At 38.8% G+C, this 20,915-nt stretch overlaps 1 protein-coding gene across 2 annotated transcripts; it reads right to left on the reverse strand.

Annotated features, from left to right (window-relative positions):
• Positions 1–255: 255 nt before the first annotated feature.
• On the reverse strand, positions 256–20,318 carry ZSCAN16 (zinc finger and SCAN domain containing 16). Of its 2 annotated transcripts, none has more exons than XM_070777539.1 (5): positions 20,182–20,318; positions 17,381–17,587; positions 16,156–16,625; positions 14,538–14,676; positions 256–7,188 (listed from the first exon to the last, which is right to left on the reverse strand). In XM_070777539.1, exons 3-5 carry the CDS (start codon positions 16,540–16,542, stop codon positions 7,175–7,177), a joined length of 540 nt encoding a protein of 179 aa, XP_070633640.1. In that variant the 5' UTR covers positions 16,543–16,625; positions 17,381–17,587; positions 20,182–20,318; the 3' UTR covers positions 256–7,174. The 2 variants fall into 2 exon arrangements, with proteins under 2 accessions (XP_070633640.1, XP_070633639.1); XM_070777538.1 differs by lacking the exon at positions 256–7,188 and adding an exon at positions 10,093–10,749.
• Positions 20,319–20,915: the final 597 nt, after the last annotated feature.

Consider the following 20,915-nt stretch of genomic DNA (forward strand, 5'->3'; position numbering starts at 1 on the left):
ATGACATAAACTTAAGTTGTAGACCCTATTTCCAATACCACAAATTTAGAAAAACCCAAATTCAAATCCATGTTCTTTCCTTATACACCCTTACAATTTTAACTTTTTAGACTACATAGGATTTGGGGGCGGTGGTTGTGGATGCTGGCCTAAAAAATCAAACAGCCAATTATTTTAACAGCAAAATGGGTTTGTGCAGGAAAAGCAGAGAATTGCTATTTGGGTCACGCAAAGCGTGGTGTTTCAGAGGCAAGATCAAGAAACAAAGGGAAGATCAACTTTATTAGTTTGGGGGAGGGCTGTCTTGAATAAAAGTTCGCTGGAGAAGAAGGAGGTTATGGCCGTTTCTTATTAGCTTCAAGCGGTGGTCAGTGCATTGCCACTGGGGCAGGGAGGGCTCTTCTTAAAAGCAGGTGATGAAATTCCCTTGTGAAAAATGTCCTCTCGTATCAGAAGAAAAGTTATATTCTTGTCATAAATAAGTTGTGACAGACAGACTTTTATACAAAGAATTCCATATAAGCGGAAACGGACCTTGTTAAATATTTATTTTCCTTATTCTTACTGGTTATGCAGGCTGTAATACTAGTACATGGGTGAGAACTCTCCTTCAGGGCTTCCTGACTCCATTGTCTTACTTTTGTTGCTGTTTTGGTCCCCCGTTTTTATTCCTTTAACATTTTTTTCTAACTATCCATTTATGCTGGGTTTTCAGGTGCCCCTCCAATCTTCATCTTAATTTTCCCTCCTTATCTGATCCTGCTGATAGCCACCACCACCAATGTTTCTATCCAGTCTCCAACCTTAACTTAAAAATATCTTGTCTGTCCTCAAGACTAAGCCTTAGTAGTTTTGATTTGCTTGTAAGAGTTTTGTCAGCTAATCATCACAATAAAACAAATAACAATAAACACAGAAGTTACAGTGTTTCAACTCTTTCAAAACACTTTGGTTATTTCATAGTTTTTGCTTCCCACCAGAGATGAAAACTGAAAATAACTGTCAACAGATTAGAACTATGCTGTTTCGTTTTTACATTAAAAAACAATTTTTTAAAATAAAAGTTGTACACATAGGTAGTAGAAATGAAATAGTGTTGTAACCTAAGCAAAGATTTCTCATAAGGCACTAATAATAACAGATAAAATTGCTAAATTTGACTTCATCAAAATTTAAATTTTCTGCTCAGCAAAAAGCACCATTTAGAAATGAAAAATGGAATGGAAAATATTTAGGATGGAAATATTCCATTTAGAATGGAAAATATTTTTTCAATACATATTTCTGACAACTGGTATTCAGAATATATAAAGAACTCTTACAGCTCAATCATAAGAAAACAATGGTAAATAGGCAAAAGTTATGGACACACACTTTACCAAAGAAGATATATGAATTATCAATAAGTTCATGAAAAGGTACTCAAAATCATTATTCATCAAGGGAATATAAAATTAAGACCACCACACATCGATTGAGTTCAGCTCAGTTGCTCCTTCTCCTCCTGCCCCCAATCCCTCCCAGCATCAGAGTCTTTTCCAATGAGTCAACATCCATTAGAATGACTAAAATGAAAATGACTGACAATACTGAGTGCTAAAAAGGATATAGGACAGCAAGGAAATCCAACCAGTCCATCCTAAAGGAAATCAGTCCTGAATATTCATTGGAAGGACTGATGCTGAAGCTGAAACTCCAATACTTTGGCCACCTGATGTGAAGAACTGACTCATTGGAAAAGACACTGAAGAAAGATTGAAGGTAGGAGAAGGGGACAACAGAGGATGAGATGGTTGGACGGCATCACTGACTCAATGGACATGAGTTTGAGTAAACTCCAGGAGTTGGTGATGGACAGGGAGGGCTGGCATGCTGCAGTCCATGGGGTCGCAAAGAGTCAGACACGACTGAGCAACTAAACTGAAGTGAGGATATGAAGCAACTGAACTCTTATACACTGCTAGTGAGAATGTAAAATGGTACAACTAGTTTGAAAAATAGCAATTTTTAATAAAGTTAAATAATGCCTACATTATAGCCCAGTAATTTCACCCCTGGGTGTTTTTACCTAAGACATAAAACCATAAGTCCATAGCAGCTTTATTCATAATTCATAATTATTCATAGTAGGCCCAAATTAGTTCATCAAAAGGAGAACAGAAAATCAAATACTGTTATGATCATACAACAGAAACTAAACTGATCATACAGTCAGAAACTGAAAGCAGCTACTGATAGATAAGGCTTTCCTGGTGGCTCAGATGGTAAAGAATCTGCCTGCAATGAGGGAGACCTGGGTTTAATCCCTGGGTTGGGAAGATCCCTTGGAGGAGGGCGTAGCAACCCACTCCAGTATTCTTGTCTGGACAATCCCCATGGAAAGAGGAGCCTGGTGGGCTATAGTCCAAGGGGTCACAAAGAGTCAGATACAACTCAGCAACTAAGTACAGCACTGATAGATGAACAACATGGATAAATCCAAAAATATTTGTTATGTTGGTTTATTTCTTTTTTTGGAGCAATGGACCAAAAAAAGTAGAACAACAGACAAAGGCAGATAGACCTTCCATTAGTCCAACACTCCTAAAGGAACCCTCCTCATCCTTCCTTTTGAGCCCTCTTGGCTTCCCTATTTTATACTTCCAGGCTCCTCCTTTTGGTTATACCCAGTGCAAAGTAGGGCTTGTACCCACCACCAATAAATGAAAGGGAATTCCATTGGGCATATACTCAAGGCTGAGTGACAATTATGTTATATGACAGTAAGTTCTGTTGTTTATGTCTTCCCATAATTCTATCTGTTATAATCAGATGCAGAATATTCATGAATCCTTAATTGGCTCCTAATGTCCTAAGGTTTCTCAAGAGGCAGGTCAGGTGGTCTGGTATTCCCATCTCTTTCAGAATTTTCCAGTTTTTTGTGATCCACACAGTCAAAGGCTTTGGCATAGTCAATAAAGCAGAAATAGATGTTTTTCTGGAACTCTCTTGCTTTTTCCATGATCCAGCAGATGTTGGCAATTTGATCTCTGGTTCCTCTGCCTTTTCTAAAACCAGCTTGAACATCTGGAAGTTCACGGTTCATGTATTGCTGTGGCCTGGCTTGGAGAATTTTGAGCATTACTTTACTAGCGTGTGAGATGAGTGCAATCGTGCGGTAGTTTGAGCATTCTTTGGCATTGGCTTTTTTGGGATTGGAATGAAAACGGAGCTTTTCCAGTCCTGTGGCCACTGCTGAGTTTTCCAAATTTGCTGACTTATTGAGTGCAGCACTTTCACAGTATCATCTTTCAGGATTTGAAATAGCTCAACTGGAATGCCATCACCTCCACTAGCTTTGTTCATAGAGATACTTTCTAAGGCCCACTTGACTTCACATTCCAGGATGTCTGGCTCTAGGTGAGTGATCACACCATCATGATTATCTTGGTCGTGACAGAACTGGACATGGAACAACAGACTGGTTCCAAATAGGAAAAGGAGTACGTCAAGGCTGTATATTGTCACCCTGCTTATTTAACTTATATGCAGAGTACATCATGAGAAACACTGGGCTGGAAGAAGCACAAGCTGGCATCAAGATTGCCGGGAGAAATATCAACAACCTCAGATATGCAGATGACACCACCCTTATGGCAGAAAGTGAAGAGGAACTAAAAAGCCTCTTGATGAAAGTGAAAGAGGAGAGTGAAAAAGTTGGCTTAAAGCTCAACATTCAGAAAAATAAGATCATGGCATCTGGTCCCATCACTTCATGGCAAATCGATGGGGAAACAGTGTCAGACTTTATTTTTTGGGGCTCCAAAATCACTGCAGATGGTGATTGCAGCCATGAAATTAAAAGACGCTTATTCCTTGGAAGGAAAGTTATGACCAACCTACATAGCATATTCAAAAGCAGAGACATTACCTTGCCAACAAAGGTCTGTCTAGTCAAGGCTATGGTTTTTCCAGTAGTCATGTATGGATGTGAGAATTGGACTGTGAAGAAAGCTGAGCTCCGAAGAATTGATGCTTTTGAACTGTGTTGGAGAAGACTCTTGAGAGTCCCTTGGACTGCAAGGAGATCCAACCAGTCCATTGTAAAGGAGATCAGCCCTGGGTGTTCTTTGGAAGGAATGATGCTAAAGCTGAAACTCCAGTACTTTGGCCACCTCATGCGAAGAGTTGACTCATTGGAAAAGACGCTGATGCTGGGAGGGATTGGGGGCAGGAGGAAAAGGGGACTACAGCGGATGAGATGGCTGGATGGCATCACCGACTTGATAGATGTTGAGTTTGAGTGAATTCCGGGAGTTGGTGATGGACAGGGAGGTCTGGCGTGTTGCGATTCATGGGGTCGCAAAGAGTCCGACCTGACTGAGAGACTGAACTGAACTGAATGGCCTAAGGTTACTTGGGGAAGTCTCTGGTCATTTGTATCCACTGTGTACCTAGGACCCATGTACAGGAGTTGAAATGTCTCTGTGGTTATTTTGTAGCATATCTGTGAACTCTCCTGGATGTGTCTGGGATGGAGTTTAGAGATCAAATTGCATCCCTTTCAGCCAGGCCTCCCCTCCAGTTACTCATGTCTAACTTCCTACCTATCATGTTGAATAAAAGTAGCCTTGTGTGAGCATTTAAGTAAAATTAATATCAAGATTAATATCTGTGGTGACAGAAGATAAAAAAATGTTTATTATGGGTTGGCGTTGTAGTTACATGGTTGCACATATTATAAAAATTCATTGAGTTGCACATCTGATTTGTGGATTTTGCTAATAAAAAGACATTTTAAAAAAGTAAATAAAATTAATAGTACTCTGAGGCTTACGGTGTGATAAACACAAGGCCTCACTCTTCCCTTTTGTTATCAATATCTATTCCCCAGAGGCAACCACTTTAACTCCTTCCGTTTACTTTTTTATTAACCTCCACATTTAAAAATAACATAACACTACCATTTCTTGAATTTTTCAGGTACAGATATATTATCTATTGACTATGAAAAATAAACTTTTAACCCTTTTAAATCACTACTAGAATTAGTCACACCAGGGTTTAGAACATATTTTAAACTTCCTGAGTCACTAGGTCCAACAGCAATGAAAGACCCACCAGAACACAAAAAAATGTTAAGACTCTGGTCACTCATACTTTCCTTGTTTGTATAAGCAGATGACATGTTTCTAATAAGACTCCAAACATTTTCCACACCTAGGGCCTCAAGGTGTTCCTGCATGTTCCATAGTTGCTCTACATTTCAGTTTCAGAAGCATCACTTCATATAGTGTACGGAATAGCATATTCTCAAATATTTTGGTCTCATGACTCCTTTTATATTCTTAAAAACTAGTGAGGACTCCAAAGAGTTTGTTTACATGGGTCATATAAAACAAGATTTTGCTGTGTTGGAAATTAAAGCTGAGGAATTAAAGTTTTTCTTTAAAGTAACAGTAAGGTACCCATTACATGTTAGGTAACATATTTTATGTTACTTTAATATTTTATGAAGTTTATCTGTATTTTCCAAAAAAGTAAAAGGGGTGGAATCATTTGACATTTCTGCAAATCTCTTTAATGTCTGACTTAATAGAAGATGGCTTGATTCTATCTGCTATTTCACTCAGTATCACACTTTTGCTCATACTGACCCTTCTGGTAGAAGTACATTTCTTACTACTCTGCACTTAACTAAACTCTGTCCATTCTTCAAGGTCTGGCTCAGATTTTACTTTAATCAGAAAGCCTTCTCTAGGAATCCAAAAATGAGGTGTGTAAAACAGCGAAAATGAGAGAAGGTACGGAATAGAAGAACATTACTTATTTCAAGTTCATGTTGGAAAGATGACCTACTTCCTTTCCCTCTCAAGAACCCACTTAAATGACGGAGTTCTTGGATCCCTCAGACAGTTCTCCGCTTCCTCCACCCGGGGTCCTAAGCTCCTTCCCTGGCCACCCTCAGTGCTTCTGGATCCGGGAAAGACCGGCCCCTTTCCTCGCGCTCTCACGAGTCCTGGCCACTTCCGGTAGCTAAAGGTTCCAGAGCTCCCGGGGCCGGCTTCTGCGGCCAGGTAAACGGCACTGTGAGCTGGGCCCAGTGCCAGGGGCTGGAAACAGCCGGGAGACGAGGGCTAGCGGGTGAGTGCCCAAGTGAGGGCGACGCGGATGATGTTCTCCGTCGGGTGGGACCGTCCGGGCTGGAATTGGGTTAGGTATTTAAGGAGCAGTTCAGAATTAGGGTAATTGTTAGCATTACGGGAAAACACATACACAACAGCAACAGTTGCTGCAGTGAATTCATGAAGATAAAATACCACTCAACTAGTTTAAGCAGCTTTGAGGGGAAGAAATGCTGAACATGATGCATTTTGATGAACAAAAAGACTTAACAATAGTTAAGAATACTTAAGTATTATTGGCCTAGCCTAATACTAACAGTATTTACTATGTGCAGGTACTGTTCTAAACCCAAGACATTTGGTCCCTTGTGTAATTCCTACTTTTTGAGGTAGACAGCATGTTACCACTGTTTTACAGATGGGGGATATGAGGCACAGAAAATGGATATGCCTAGGTCATATAATTAGAAACAGGAAAAGCAAAGATTCATACCCAGGCAGTCTTCTCTTAACCTCTGCTCTACTGCCTTTCACTGATAACCTGATTTTACCAGTTTAGGAAATGTGCAATCCAGAAGAAAGTTTGTACTGAGACATGTTATTATAGCAGTGTTCTGAATCAGGTTTGTTGACAATTTCTGTCTAGACAAAGAGCTTAACAAAGGGTGCCTTCCACAGAGAGTTTTAAGGAGAAAAGTATACAGATTTTCATTTCACAAATTAATTAGGCCCCTACACAATTTCAGAGTCCTTTTTCCTGTTCCATTTCTCTCTAGATTCTTCTCTGTTCTTATTTTGTTTCTACTAAGTTAAATCATTTGAAATTGCTGATATTTGACTGTACAAAAATGGAATTTCAAATGTTTAACCCAGTATTTAAACATCTTCTTGTGTGAGAATTTAGGGGGTGTATACCATTTTCTTTTAGCAAATTGTTCTGGCTTTATCTCCAAAATATACCTTGAATCTGTTTATTTCTCTTCATGTCCACTTTGGTCAGTGCCACTGCCTTCTCTCATCTGGGTTACTGCAGTAGGCTCTTGACTGGTTTTCTTACTTCTTCTCTTTCCTCACTCTTGGTTCCCTAAAGGGCCAGAAGGGTTTTTTAAAAAGATAAATCAGATCATGTCTTTCCCTTCCAGTGGTGCCCCATGCTTAGAATACATATCCCCTGCTCACCTCTTTAGCCTAACTTTATACCACATTTCTTATAAGCTAGTGCTTTAGACCCAGTGACTTTCTTTCATTTCCTGTAAACACATCAGATTCATTCCTACCATACAGGCTGTATTAGTTATTCGCTTTTCCTGGCATGGTCTTCTGCAGAACTTCCCAAGGCTGGACATTTATATTTCAGTTAAAATGTCAGCTGTCCGGAAAAGCCTTTTCTGATTACTTGTAGTAGTCAGTCACTCTGTTTCAGTTCATTGTTATATATTCCACATACCATTAATGCTCTTTGATATGTCTTGTCTCCCTTTACTGTAATGTAGGCTTATATAAGTAGGGATCTTATCTTGCTATAGCCCCAATACCTAGAAGAGAGGGTTGGAACACAGCATGCACTAAGCAAATACTTATTAGATTAACGAATAAAAAGAAATAGGTATAGTCTTTGGCACAGCAGAACTTAGCTGTACAGAATTGAGGTGGTTTGGAATACAGTAGTGAATTGGACCTGCCCTGAGAATGAGATCTTGATCAATGTTTTCCAATAAATAGGAATGTAATGTGATCCACCTATGTAATTTTAAGTTTTCTAGTAGCCACATTAAAAATGTTAAAAGACAGATGAAATTAATTTTATTATATTTTATTTAAACCAGTATGTCCAAAATATTATTTTAAAATCTAAACTTATAAATGAAAGTTAATACCTTTTTTCATTCTAAGTCTTTGAAAGCCAGTGTTTACACTTATTACACATCTCAATTGTTATTAAATTTTCATTGGAACTACTTGATCTATATTGAGATGGCATAAAATTCAGTGGAAAAAATAGATTCCTATACACAAATTACTCTAAACATACTTAAAGGTTTTCCAATATCTGAATTGAGTATCAGTTTTTAAATTTAAATTAAAGTGAAAAAAAATTTAGTTCCTCAGTTGCATAGCCATCTTTCAAGTGCTAAATAGCCACATGTACGTAGTGGCTAATGTATTGGACAGCACAGATAGTTAAAGGATAAAATGTCTGTTCATTGTTGGGTCAAAAGGGGCAAAGGAGAGGGTAGTATCAGAAGTATGGTAGAGGGAAGAAGGTCTAGAAAAATGCAATTGTAAGCTCTTTATACAGGTCATATTTGAGGACAGATTCCTCTGATGCTCAAAACTAAGTGAGGTATGGCTTCCTAAAGTAGACTACTTTAGCATGTGTGCTGCATAGATTTTAGGTATTCTGGGAATCATTTTGTGGGGTAGAAAAATGGTCTAGCAGTGCTGGTCATATATATTTCTAAATTGAATCTTATATGATGTGGGACAGTCATGGAAATCAGATTATTTTCCTACACAGCAGTGATTCTTCAACTAGGCTGGTGGGGTAGGGGAAAGGTTTTGCCTTTCAGGGAATATTTGCATCTCTTAAGAAGTTTTTGCTTGTCACAAGTTGGGGCTGCTGGTGGCCTCTAGGGGTAGAGGCCAGGCAAACTGCTAAACATCCCATAGTGCAGAGACAAATTCACAAGGAATCGTCTGGGTGAAAATGTCAGTAAAACCAAGGTTGAGAAACTGTGCTCTAGAGGATTTGAGTAAGAAAGACTTAGAGATCTATTCTTTTAGAACCTTAATCTCTCTTGCGATATTACTAAGAGGAGAACAGGTTGTTTTGAAGCATTTCAAAGTTTCTAGTAGGTTTTCACTGTTGATGGACTTTTTGGTTAGACTATAAATAATTTCATGCTCAGGATGAGACTGTGGACTCAATAAAGATAACATAAATAACATGTGCATGTATGACTCAATGACCTTGGGATAAGCTATCTGTTCACCTTTGCATGACTTGTGACATGTGCCCCACTGTTTCAAATATAATTGATGTCAATATTAGAATTGTCACCCTTTTCTCTTCCCCATCACCATCTCTTATCTTTGTTCCTTTCCTTATACCTTTATTCCTTTTTTATCATTCTCTTTTCATTCCATCCCTTTCTGTTCTATCTTGTTTCCTCTCTCTTCACCAATGCCTATGCATACCTCTGACATCTCCTCCTCCCCAACCGTCAACCATTTCTTCCCTTCATAGCTATTGCTTCCCCATTCAGAATCACCAGTTTAACCACCACCCCCACCTGTGTCTGAAAGAACTGTCCCCATATTCCCTTTAGGTGCCTCTTAACTGTCACTGTCTGTTCTACTAGTTCATGAAAACTACAAGTTCTTGCCTCCCTCCAAAAATGATGGGAGAAGTGATACATGTTTCACAACAATTTGAGAAACTGCCTTCCATGTTTAGGGTTCTTTTAGAAGAGGTGCCATCATTCCACGATGGCTTTCTGCTAGAACCCAGTGATTCTGGATTACAGTGTCTAACATATAACATCTTCATTTCCAGAAACTGTGGCTGTGATTGGACTCAGAGCTCTTCTTTCCAAATGGTTGTCTCCTCATCAATTTTTTGTGGGTTTCTACAGACTTACTAGGGCACTGACTAATCCTTCATGGTACTAACAACTTAGATCTCCTTTAATACCATGCCTCCTTTGCCTTATGGCAGCAGTTATCTCAGGTCCCACTGGACTTTCTTTTATTCCCACTATCACTCCAGGCTGTCTCTGCCCTGAAATCTTTCTGTACCTCCCTGACTCTTATCCTTGCCCTCTGGTCAAGATCAGATGTAGACACTGTGGTAACAATCTGGAATCAGCAACAGACTGAAAAAGGGTAGCATGGTCTCAATGCTCCAAACTACTTTTCACGTTAAGACTTTGAGGGTGTACAACTCTAAGACAAATTTAGAAATAAAAGGAAATTTTACTCAGGTAGATTCTTTGGTGCCAGAGAAATTTTTAATGATGATTGAAGCTTTGCCTACATTTAGGATACTCAAGGTCTCCAAGGTAGATTTCTCTGATAACTAATTTGGCCTGAGTGGCTAAAGAACTTTTGTTACTTACACCATATTAGTAGAGTTTATTTGCTGTATGAATTCTTTGATGTCTAATAAGGGCTGAACTTACACGGAAGGGCCTCCCACACTCATCACATTCGTAGGGTTTTTCACCTGTGTGGATTCTCTGATGCTGAATGAGACCTGTGCGCCCACTGAAATCTTTCCCACATTCTTTACATTTATAGGGTTTCACCCCAGTGTGTACTCTATGATGTCCAATGAGATGTGAGCGTTGAATGAAAGATTTTCCACATTCATCACATTTATAGGGCTTTTCTCCAGTGTGTGTTCTCCTGTGTTTACTAAGGTCTGAGCTATGACTGAAACTTTTTCCACAGTCATCACATTTATAGCATCTTCTTTTCCTCTGTTGCCACTTGAAAATGCCCTCACTTTCAAAAGCATCTTTGGATTCAGGATACTGAAGAATATCTTTGTTAAGTCTGTCATTTATCTTCCCAAAGAATTCCATGTCTTTGGATTTATCTTCCTTCTGGGACAACTCTTCAGTGTTAGTCTTGGTTTCATCACCTGTAACAAATGTACAGTATACAAATAGGTCCTATTCTAGGTTTGAGAAGCAAGAAACCCATGGAATAAAGAACATGTAAATATTAAAAATATGTTATAAAAATGAAAAATCACATACAATGCACAAATTAGATAAATGGCACCATCAAAACATATATGGGCAATATAGGGAAGAAATTTACAAAGAGGCCACTAAGAATGACATCAGAATTATTATTTGGGAATAAACTAGGAGGAAAAGAAAAAGCAAAAATGTGGACAAGGCAATCATGTGCAAACGCAGAGTGGTAAATGGGAACTCCAGATATACCAATGATAATTAAGAAGGATAAACAGATTAGAAAACAAAGAAGGTGAGGGAGGTACTTTGGGAGAAATTTAAGGAGTCTGAAACATAGGTAGTAAGTGGGAGTAAAACCAAGTAAAAGTGATTGGAGAGGGTAATGGGATGAGGGATTTGAGAGGAATGTACTGAGTAGGAACTATCGAGGGAGCAGTGTGCATAAATAATAGCTAAAAGCGGAGAGAAAACATGGTCAGGATAAATAGAGGGAGGAAGATAAGCAGGAAGTGACAGTAGATGGTCTGGCATATGTTCTGGGTTGAATCCTTTCTTCTGAAACTGATGTCCTCGCTATCATCTCGTCTTGTCTAAATCCTAGCTTGGTGGTTCTCAAACTTTATTGTGCATCAGAATCATCTGGATGGCTTAACAAAACAGATCGCTGGGCTCCCTACCACCAGGGCTTCTGATCTGATAAGGCTGGAGTGCAGCCCAGGAATTTGCAGTTCTTGGTATGATAGATACTGCTGGTCTAGAGACCACACTTTGAGAGCCACTGACCTACCTATTATTCAAGGTCCATCTCAAATGCTGTCTCCTCCAGGAAGTCTTCCCTAACCTCCTAAATTGGATGTGCTCTTTTCCCTCTTCCTGATCCCATATCCTCAATCCCAAGCTTAGCATGGAACTTGACACACAGCAAGTAGTCAATAAATTTTATAAGTAAGTAGGTGTTTTAATGATTTGGAGGGGGTAATCCTATGTGGTCTAATGTTGGATGTCATCTGTTTGGTTATGCTGAAACCTCCATCTCAACAGGTCTAGGAATCCCAACTGTGCAATAATCATTTAATCACATGGTTTACAGTGGTCCACTCGGCACGACGGGAGAAACAGCAAGAACTACCAGAACATTTCAGTGCCTGGGCTGGGTATGGAAAACACTGGCTCTGGACTGAGTGAACTCCACTTTTCACTGTCATCACAATATCCTCTTGCTACCAAATCTTCCTCAAATTTTACCTTCTTCTTTACAATACATATTTTTAATCAGGCAATAGATTTTTTTTTTTTTAAGTTTGATTATTTGCTCTAAAATAATATTGTTTTGGAATCTAAATACCATTTTATCTCTGGCTAGAATAAAAGGACTGGATTAGAGCCAGAAGGTCAAGATTTCAGTCCTGGCTCTACTGAAAACTCTTTAAATGTTGGCAGATCATAACCATTTGGTTCCATATCATCTCTGTACCCTCCTCCTTACCTATTGTTTGATTAGATGAGGAAATGTATGATAAAGCATGTGGAAAATTATAATATGTGGCAGAAGTATTTCTAAGTTAGTAGGTTAATGATCATTAAACAAATCATGGAAATTAGAGATAACACCATACCATTAAGAAAGTGTTTTCAAACATCAACACCTTGGCTCAGTTGCTGCTTTTACATACTGGAGGCACTGACAGTTGGTTTTTGGTGGCTTACTGATGAAGATGAGTTTTTTTTTTTTTTTTTTAAAAGAACACAAAGAGTTTGCACCTGTGGTCAGTTACTACCTTCAGAGGAATCTACCAGTCTTTAGGATGAATCTCTCTCCCATGACTTCAAGAAAAGTCTGGAGAAAATCCCTCACCAAGACTTCAAAAGAATTACAAAAAAATATATAGGGTTAGCAATTCAAATTATAACCCTCTCCATTATATCTGCAATTAAACAATGTAAAGAAAATTGTATGGAAACTGTCAAATGTGAACTTTACTCATCTCAGGGACCTGCAGTTTACTTGGCCAACTGGAGTTTCAGGGCTCTGTTGATGTATCTTTTCCAATTGCCAGCTAATCCCAGTCTAATATGATATAAGGTGATCCTGTTTCAGAGACAAGATTAGGACTATTTCATTTTTGCATCTTCTGCCAGGGCTATTCTTCCAATTTTATTTTGGTACATCCATGAATTGCCTTATCACTCCAGATGAGCCCAGTCCTGCTGGTCACTGGGATGAGGATATGTCCATAAAAATCATCTGATTACCATATGTACAACTTGGTTGACAGTATAGAGGGAAAGGACAAGGTTAAATGCTGAGTGAAGTGAAACAGGAACAAAGTTAGGGAGACTATCACTTCTACCAGAGAGTCAGTGTTGTGGGTTAATAGCATATCCAAAAAGTTTCCTTTGAAATACCTGACAATGTGTTAGAAAGAACTGCAAGACACTCAGTTCTCCAAGTTCTCTCATATATGAAGATAATTCTGTATTAAATGACCTCACTTATAATTCCAAGTTATGTTTACAGAGGTGAGTTTCATTATCCTAGTCAACAGATAATATTCATAATCTTGCTGATATGGATAGAATGAAAATTTTAAAACAAGATCCTGCATAAAAAGGTCTATTTAATAATAAATTTATTTTAAAAGACACTGGCTTTATTGGGTTATTACTATGATGGTTTTAAAATATTGTTCTGGACTAGTAGGCAGGAGCCCCAGCTCTCCCTGTGACTCCTATGGAAACTTGGAAAAGTCATAGCCACTGTGGGTATATCTGTTCAACTGTAAAATGAGGATTTGGACCAGATATTATATTATTTTAATAAAGTTGAGAGGCATTTCTTCAAATGTATTTCCTGTGATTTCTACAGGGTTTGTGTGTGTGTGTGTGTGTGATAGTTGTTTTGTTCTTCCCTTGTCTGTTTTTTGGTGGGGAGCCTGGTTGGGGGGTATATAGATTTAAAAAGTTGCCAGGGTGGTACTTTAGAAAAAAGTCATATTCACACTGTTCAATGCAGACAAAATGGACTTCCCTAAGAATCCACAGGCCTCACAGGATAGCTAGATTTCATGAGGCATCTTTCAGCTGATTAGAATTAGAAAATACAATTCATATTTTAACTGCATAGTATTCCCTTGAAATGGAATATTTTGGTAGCAGCACATACGTAAACCTCTACAATTTTAGGTATAGTAAGTGTGTATTTTTCTGGACTTACACTAATGAGAAGCAGAGTGAAACTGTCCAGAAGTATTTGTATAAAAACATAAGGAAAGACCATCTAGAATTTAAAGTTTTGCACAGACAAGCCATTAATCATCATAATAATAACCTGTGTTATACACAATAGAATTTAGCATGTTGACATGTTAATTATTATTGTGTACTATTTTATAAGTACATGTCCTGTCATCTCCCAAAGGTGAGGAGAGAAACTTATTATATGGCTTCTTACAGAACATAAGTGAAGATTCCATAAAGTTAAGCTTACTAAAGCTTATTAAAATGGTCTGAATCTTTCAGCTTCTACCTCCTGAAACTCCTGCCCATAAGACTCATTAAAAAATAGCACCTAAGTCTAATGATAAGGTCAAGGGAGGAAGGGAGATAAAATCTTCCACAATGAAGTGAAGAACAAGCAGAAAAACTTAAAAAGGAGAAGAAGAAAATGAAGAAGCTCATCTCTAAGGAACCAGCTCTTCCTTCATATATACAAACGCCTGTACGTTACCATTCCTTTGGGCCTCCCCAGATTTCTGCTCCTGACAGGTCTTCTTGGGATGAAGCTGGATAGTCAATGACTCATGTGGCCTTCTCAAGGGGGCCAACTTGTCCAAAAGTGTGTCCTGTCTTTCTGAATTGCCTGGAACCTGGGAAAAATGAAGTATGTTTGGTGTGTAAAGTAGATTTTGTGAAAGAACAGAAAGAACTTCAGAGCTAGATCAGAAGAAGCATGTGCCAGGAACCAGGGCCACAGAAAAGAGGACAAATTATCATTTAACTGCAAATGGCAATAATGACTAAAAACGAGACAGAGGCTAATCTACACTTCAGGACACTGGAGAGTAAAATTCAGTGTCTCTAACAGTGATCTGCAGAGGCCCAGAATCATAGTCTTGGGACTTGAGATACCTTAAATATCATTGAACTCAACTTCCACCAAATGGGGGCATTCCTTCTATAACTAGGAGAAGGAAATGGCAACCCACTCCAGTACTCTTGCCTGGAAAATCTCATGGATGGAGGAGCCTGGTTGGCTACAGTCCATGGGGTCGCGAAGAGTCGGACACGACTGAGTGACTTCACTTTCACTTTTCACTCTCATGCATTGGAGAAGGAAATGGCAACCCACTCCAGTGTTCTTGCCTGGAGAATCCCAGGGAGAGAGGAGCCTGGTGGGCTGCTGTCTATGGGGTTGCACAGGATCGGACACGACTGAAGCAACTTAGCAGCAGCAGCAGCTTCTATAACTGTGTGGTCCAGGATGATAGCCACTAGTCAAATGTGGTTACTGAGCACCTGAAATATAGCTAATACAAATTGAGATATGTAAAATACATACACATTTTGAAAACTGAAAAAAAAGAATGTAAAATACCTCATGTTTAATATTGATTGCATGATTACATATTTTTGGTAAATATATTTCACAAATGTGGCTACTAAAAATTTAAATTACATATATGCTCATATTTAATTACCATATATTAAATGTATATTTAATTATAGGTATTAAATGTGAATGGGTCACAGACAGTGCTGTTCTGCAATATCCTTGTTATCTACTTGAACCCCTCCTCGAAGGGGAGTTTTTTATTACAAGGTAGCCTATTTTATGTATGTGTTGTGCTTAGTCGCTCAGTCATGTCCCACTGTTTGCTACCCCGTGGACTGTAGCCCACCAGGCATCTCTGTCCATGGGGATTCTCCAGGCAAGAATACTGGAGTGGGTTGCCATGCCATCCTCCAGAGAATCTTCCCAACTCAGGGACTGAACCCAGGTCTCTCCTGCATTGCAGGCAGATTCTTTACCATCTGAGCCACCAGGGAAGCATTTTGTGTATAGGTAACCATGAATATTAGAAAATTCTTTGTTTTCCTCTGACACCTATTTGCCTTCCTATAGCTTCTCACTGATCCTAGCCTTCCAAACTGACAGAATTGGCCTAGTGTCTCTTTTTACTCAGTCACACTTTAGTTATTTGACACGGGTAGTGCCAGTCCCTAAGCCTTGTTCTTCCCTAGGGTAACATATTAAAATATTTTCAGGTATTCTTGCATATGCCTTTTGCCTCCGCTGGGTGCATATACCCTGAAAACTCACAGGCAAATGATTACCGCCTTCCCACCTGCTTTCGAGGTTCATCAAGCTCTCTCTCCAGATCCTCCAGCACAATCACCGCCTCCTCTCCAGTCTCTGGATGGTGTGCCTGCACCCATGCTTGCAGGTCCCTGGGGAGAATGCTCAGGAATTGTTCAAGCACCAGCAGGTCTAAAATCTGCTCTTTTGTGTGGCATTCTGGCCTCAGCCACTGGCGGCAAAGGTCCCAGAGCTGGATAAGAGCTTCACGGGGTCCAGGTGCATCCCGATAGCAGAGCTTCCTGAAGTGTTGCCTGAAGAGTTCCCTTCTGTGAGGACTGGACTTTTGTGAGATGGAGTCCTGTCCCCTGTAATGGTCTTCTGCTTTAACTATTAGAAGTCTTTTTTGTTCTTCAAGTTCCAGAAATGTGGTCATTCTGGGCTGTTTTTCAGGAGATTAATCCTCTATCTGGGACTGAGTCAAGGGGAATCTCTCAGAATCTTGTCTCAGAGAAAAACCTATTGCCATAGAGAAATGACAATAACTGCTGTGAACACAAACACTAATAAAAGGAAGCTACCAGAACTGAGTAAACAATCTGTTGCTCAGTCATGTCCGACTCTTTTCAACCCCATGGACTGTAGCCCACCAGGCTCTTCTGTCCATGAGATTCTCCCGGCAAGAATACTGGAGTGGGTTGCCATTCCCTTCTCCAGGGGATCTTCCCTACCAAGGGATTGAACCTGGGTCTCCTGCATTGCAGGCAAATACTTTACCGTCTGAGCCACCAGAGAAGCCCAAACAGTCTGATATGAGGCTGTAAATAAGAACACTGAAGCAGGAGCATGAATTTGAATCTGGGCTGTCGTGTAATTTAAAGCAAGTTACTAGATCCTCATCTGTAAAAATTCTCAGGTTTCTCATAGGGTTGATGTGTAAATAAGTAGGCAAAGCCCTTGGCCTGGCAGCAAGCATTGAGTAAACGCTGAGTATTTGTTAAGAGGCTTTTTCATTCCACAACCTGAGGTGGACCGGTCCGTAGGATTCAGTGGTTGTGGGGGTACATGCTCCAATTTAGGAAGAGGGTTATAAGAGTACCCTCGCAGAGCAGCTCACAATCAGTGTTCCCCTTTAGCTCGGTCCTCCGGGCATGTAAGCCCTAGTCCTCCCTCGTAGCTGTTTGAAGAGGCAGCCTGGAAGGGGGAGGTGTGGGGAGGGGGTTGCTGCCTACAACTGTGCCCTGTCCCCTCCTCAGGAGCCGGGAGAGACTCACCTCACGCTTGGAGAACAGCTAGCGTTCTTTGGGGCGGCACGAACAAGGACTGACTGACCAATCGACGCTCCGCTGCTTTCAGCCAGGCACTTCCGGGCCGCTCTAGGAAGCCTCGCCTCGGTGGAGCTAGTCAGTTCTAGCTCGCGGAGGACCCCACTTGTGAACATTTGATTTATGGGACTTCAGCGCTGGCTGAAGTTTTCTTTGCTTTAAAAAAAAAAAAAAAATTCCCTCTCAAATTTTTTGACTCAATTATTAAACAATATGAATATGTAATGCATTCACAGGGGTCAATATTTATAAAGAATTATGACCTATAGTGGAAACGAATCTGAAAAATAATATGTGTGTGTGTATATATATATATATATATGTAAATAACTGAATCACTGCTATACACCTAAAATTAATACATTGTAAATTACACACACACACACACACACACACACACACACACACACACACACACGGTAGCAGTTCTGCAACTTTTTTTCCTTCTAATTGATTCTGGATTTTGTACATAAAAGACTTCTTTCATTTTGCTCTTTTTTCTTTTAAAGAAAAATAATCACATAGGGTTCAACTATGCCATAATTTATTAATAATGACCCTGTTGGTGGTTATGTAGGTTGTTTTCTTTTTCAATAAATTACTCTGCACATAACTTCTTGTGTATAAGGGTATATCCATAGTATATATTTCTAGAGCTAAGGATTTACTAGAGCACAGAGTTGGAGCATTTGTATTTTTGTTACTGCCAAATTACTAATCTTGGAACCCACTTGTGATGTTAACCTATACTTGTCAACATAATGTTACAAAATATTTTGATCTTTACTAATATGATGGGTAAGAAAGCTTAGGTGTTTTTTTTCCTTCTTCTCTTTCTTTCACAAATATTGCTTATTCACCTACCACACCAGGCAATGTTCTGCAAGCTGGAACTTTAGTTTAAAGCAGAACAATGCCTTTGACTTCATGGAAGTTATAATTGGGGGGGTGGGGGGGGGGCGGCAGAAAGGATGGGGAGTGAGGCAGGCAATAAACAAGAAAAATATATTGTTAGCTGGTAGATGTTAGTACTCAGGAGAAAATAAAGAAAATATGGAGTTTGGGATGAGAATGAAGTAGTAATGCAATTCTAATAGGGTGGTCACCAAGGACCTCACCAGTACACTGACTTCTGAGCAAAGACTCAGGAAGATGAGTAAATGAGCCATCAGAGGCAAAGGTGTTTCTGGGAGAGGGTTAGAAAATGCAAAGGCTGAGAGTGAACTGTGTTTGAAATAATCTAAGAACAGGAAGGAGATTTCTGTGTCTGGAGCTAAAGGAACAAAAGGGTGTTGGGAGTAAAGAGAGAGAAATGTGATTGTCGGTGAGTCTAAGGATATTACTTTGTACTCCAAAAGGAGAAGCCATTCAGAATTTCTGAGCAGAGGAGTAGCATGATCAGACTTAGGCATTAAAAAGATTTCTCTGCCTGCTGTCTTAAAGATGAACTTGTAAGTGTGAAACTACTGCTACCTTGGAGTGGGGAAGTGTGGCATAAAGACCCTAAAGACATAACTGAAAAGTCACGAAGAGAAAGATAAATAGAACTGGTGATGTAAAAATTTAGAATTTTTGAATGGGGGAAAAAAAACCCCTAAAATATAAGCTCAGTGTGTGTGTGTACACACACACACATATATATATAAATATAATATGCCACACATCTCAAAAGACACAGGGCTGATTTTCCTAATAAGCAAAGATCCCTGAGAAAGAAAAGAAAACAAGCCAATAGAAAAATTGGCAAAGGACATAAGTCAGCATTTTTAGAACAGTTTTTGATCGACAACAATGACTGTTAAAATGTATTCAAAATTGATAAAGAATTTACATTAAAACAATGAGATTTCTAAAATCCTGAAGATTATGAAAGACAAAGATTGATAATATTCAATATTGAGAAGTATGTGGAAATAGAGGCACTGTCAGTTGTATATTTTTGGAAGGCAAGAGCTGTTAAAATTAGTATGTCCATACCTCTTGATCCAGCAACTTAGCTTTGAATTATCCATATAAAATAGTTTTACAAATGTTTGAACATGTACACAAACATTTTTTATATTGGAAAACCCAAACATCTAACATTTGGGAATTTTAATTTCTACATGCTCAATCATTTTTAAAAGTAAAAACTACAAGATGCTAAAGGCATATGAGTAAACAAACAGTATATGATCTGATCATTTTTGTAAAATAATCATCTTAAATGTGTTCTCAATGATTATCACTTGGGATAAACTTACAGAGAACCAGCACTTTTTTTTAATACACTATATTTAATTTTTTTATAAAAGCCTAATACTAGTGTAAACAGAAAAAGATAATTTTTTAAAACCTTATTTTTCACAACTTACAAATAATTTTCCTGTTTGCAGTATCTCTTTTCTCTGAAACTCTTTGTCTGATAAGTTATTCTGTAAAAGAACGTAACTCCTTTAAGATGAAAATCAGATCCAACTTCCCTGTGCTTCTGAAGGGTAAATATAAGTAATCAAGTAAACCTAGGTGGAACATTTAGAAAGGGTGTAAAATGAATTATCAGGTAAGCTTTATAAAATTTAGACAAAGGATAACCCTTGCTCTGCATAATATGTCTCGCATAGCCAATTGAGCAAGTAGAAAACCTAGAAAATGCTTAAGTATTTTTGTTTCCCCTTCAGTGCATGACAGACTATTAGCATGTCTCTCCTTCCTTATTTAATGTTTGTTCTATCAAATTCTTTTACCAGGTTTTCAAACACAAACCTCACCTCAGGCCATGAACTTCCTGAGTAGGTCTGAGTATTCTTCAGATACCCCTGGCTTCAGTCACTCGTCAGCTTCAGAGAATCAACTCACCAGTCCTTTGGAGCACTGGCTGTGGTTGAGTGGTTGAACACCAAAATGAGGCTTCCATCCATTGTCACCGATATCCTGTTAAAATCCTGTCTCTGCTGTTGGCTTAGGTATGTCCTTCCTCTATTGGGATAAAGCCTCTCTGACCTCTTTACCAAGACATAAGCAGACAGTTTGTGTATGACAAGGAGAGCCTTCCCTCTTCCCCCTCTAGTTTATCTCCCAGAAAGACTAACAAACAAAACAAAGCAAAATAAAAACCCAGAGAAAACAATAGTTGACAACTAAAAAAAAATCAGTACTTGGTAGATATATACACTCACTTGCTTTCACTGTTTAAACAGAAACAAAATGAACTAAGAATTCAACTCAAGAAATCAGAAAAAGAATGAGGAAGAAACCCCGAAGGAAAAGGTTAGAGAAGAAATCAAGATAAAAGGAGAAGTAAATGAATTAGAAAATAGAAAAAAGTCATGTTAATAAATAAATCTAAGAATGAAATCATTGTAAACAAGCCCATAAAAACAACAAACCCATGGTAAATCCAACTGAGAGAAAAATTATCAATGTTTCCTCATCAGATAATATCAGTATCTCCTCATCAAATAATAGCAGGTGAGGAAATAAGTATGCTACTGAAATTTTTAAA

Source organism: Bos indicus, chromosome 23 (assembly GCF_029378745.1).
Source record: "Bos indicus isolate NIAB-ARS_2022 breed Sahiwal x Tharparkar chromosome 23, NIAB-ARS_B.indTharparkar_mat_pri_1.0, whole genome shotgun sequence".
Classification (NCBI taxonomy): Eukaryota; Metazoa; Chordata; class Mammalia; order Artiodactyla; family Bovidae; genus Bos; species Bos indicus.

Coding starts and splice junctions, on each gene's coding strand:
- ZSCAN16 (XM_070777538.1), bottom strand. CDS start 16,542: ATGACCACATTTCTGGAACTTGAAGAACAAAAAAGACTTCTAATAGTT. Junction 14,677..16,155: donor TTGATGAACCTCGAAAGCAG/GTGGGAAGGCGG, acceptor CATTTTTCCCAG/GTTCCAGGCAATTCAGAAAG. Junction 10,750..14,537: donor TGGGGAGGCCCAAAGGAATG/GTAACGTACAGG, acceptor CATTTGTTACAG/GTGATGAAACCAAGACTAAC.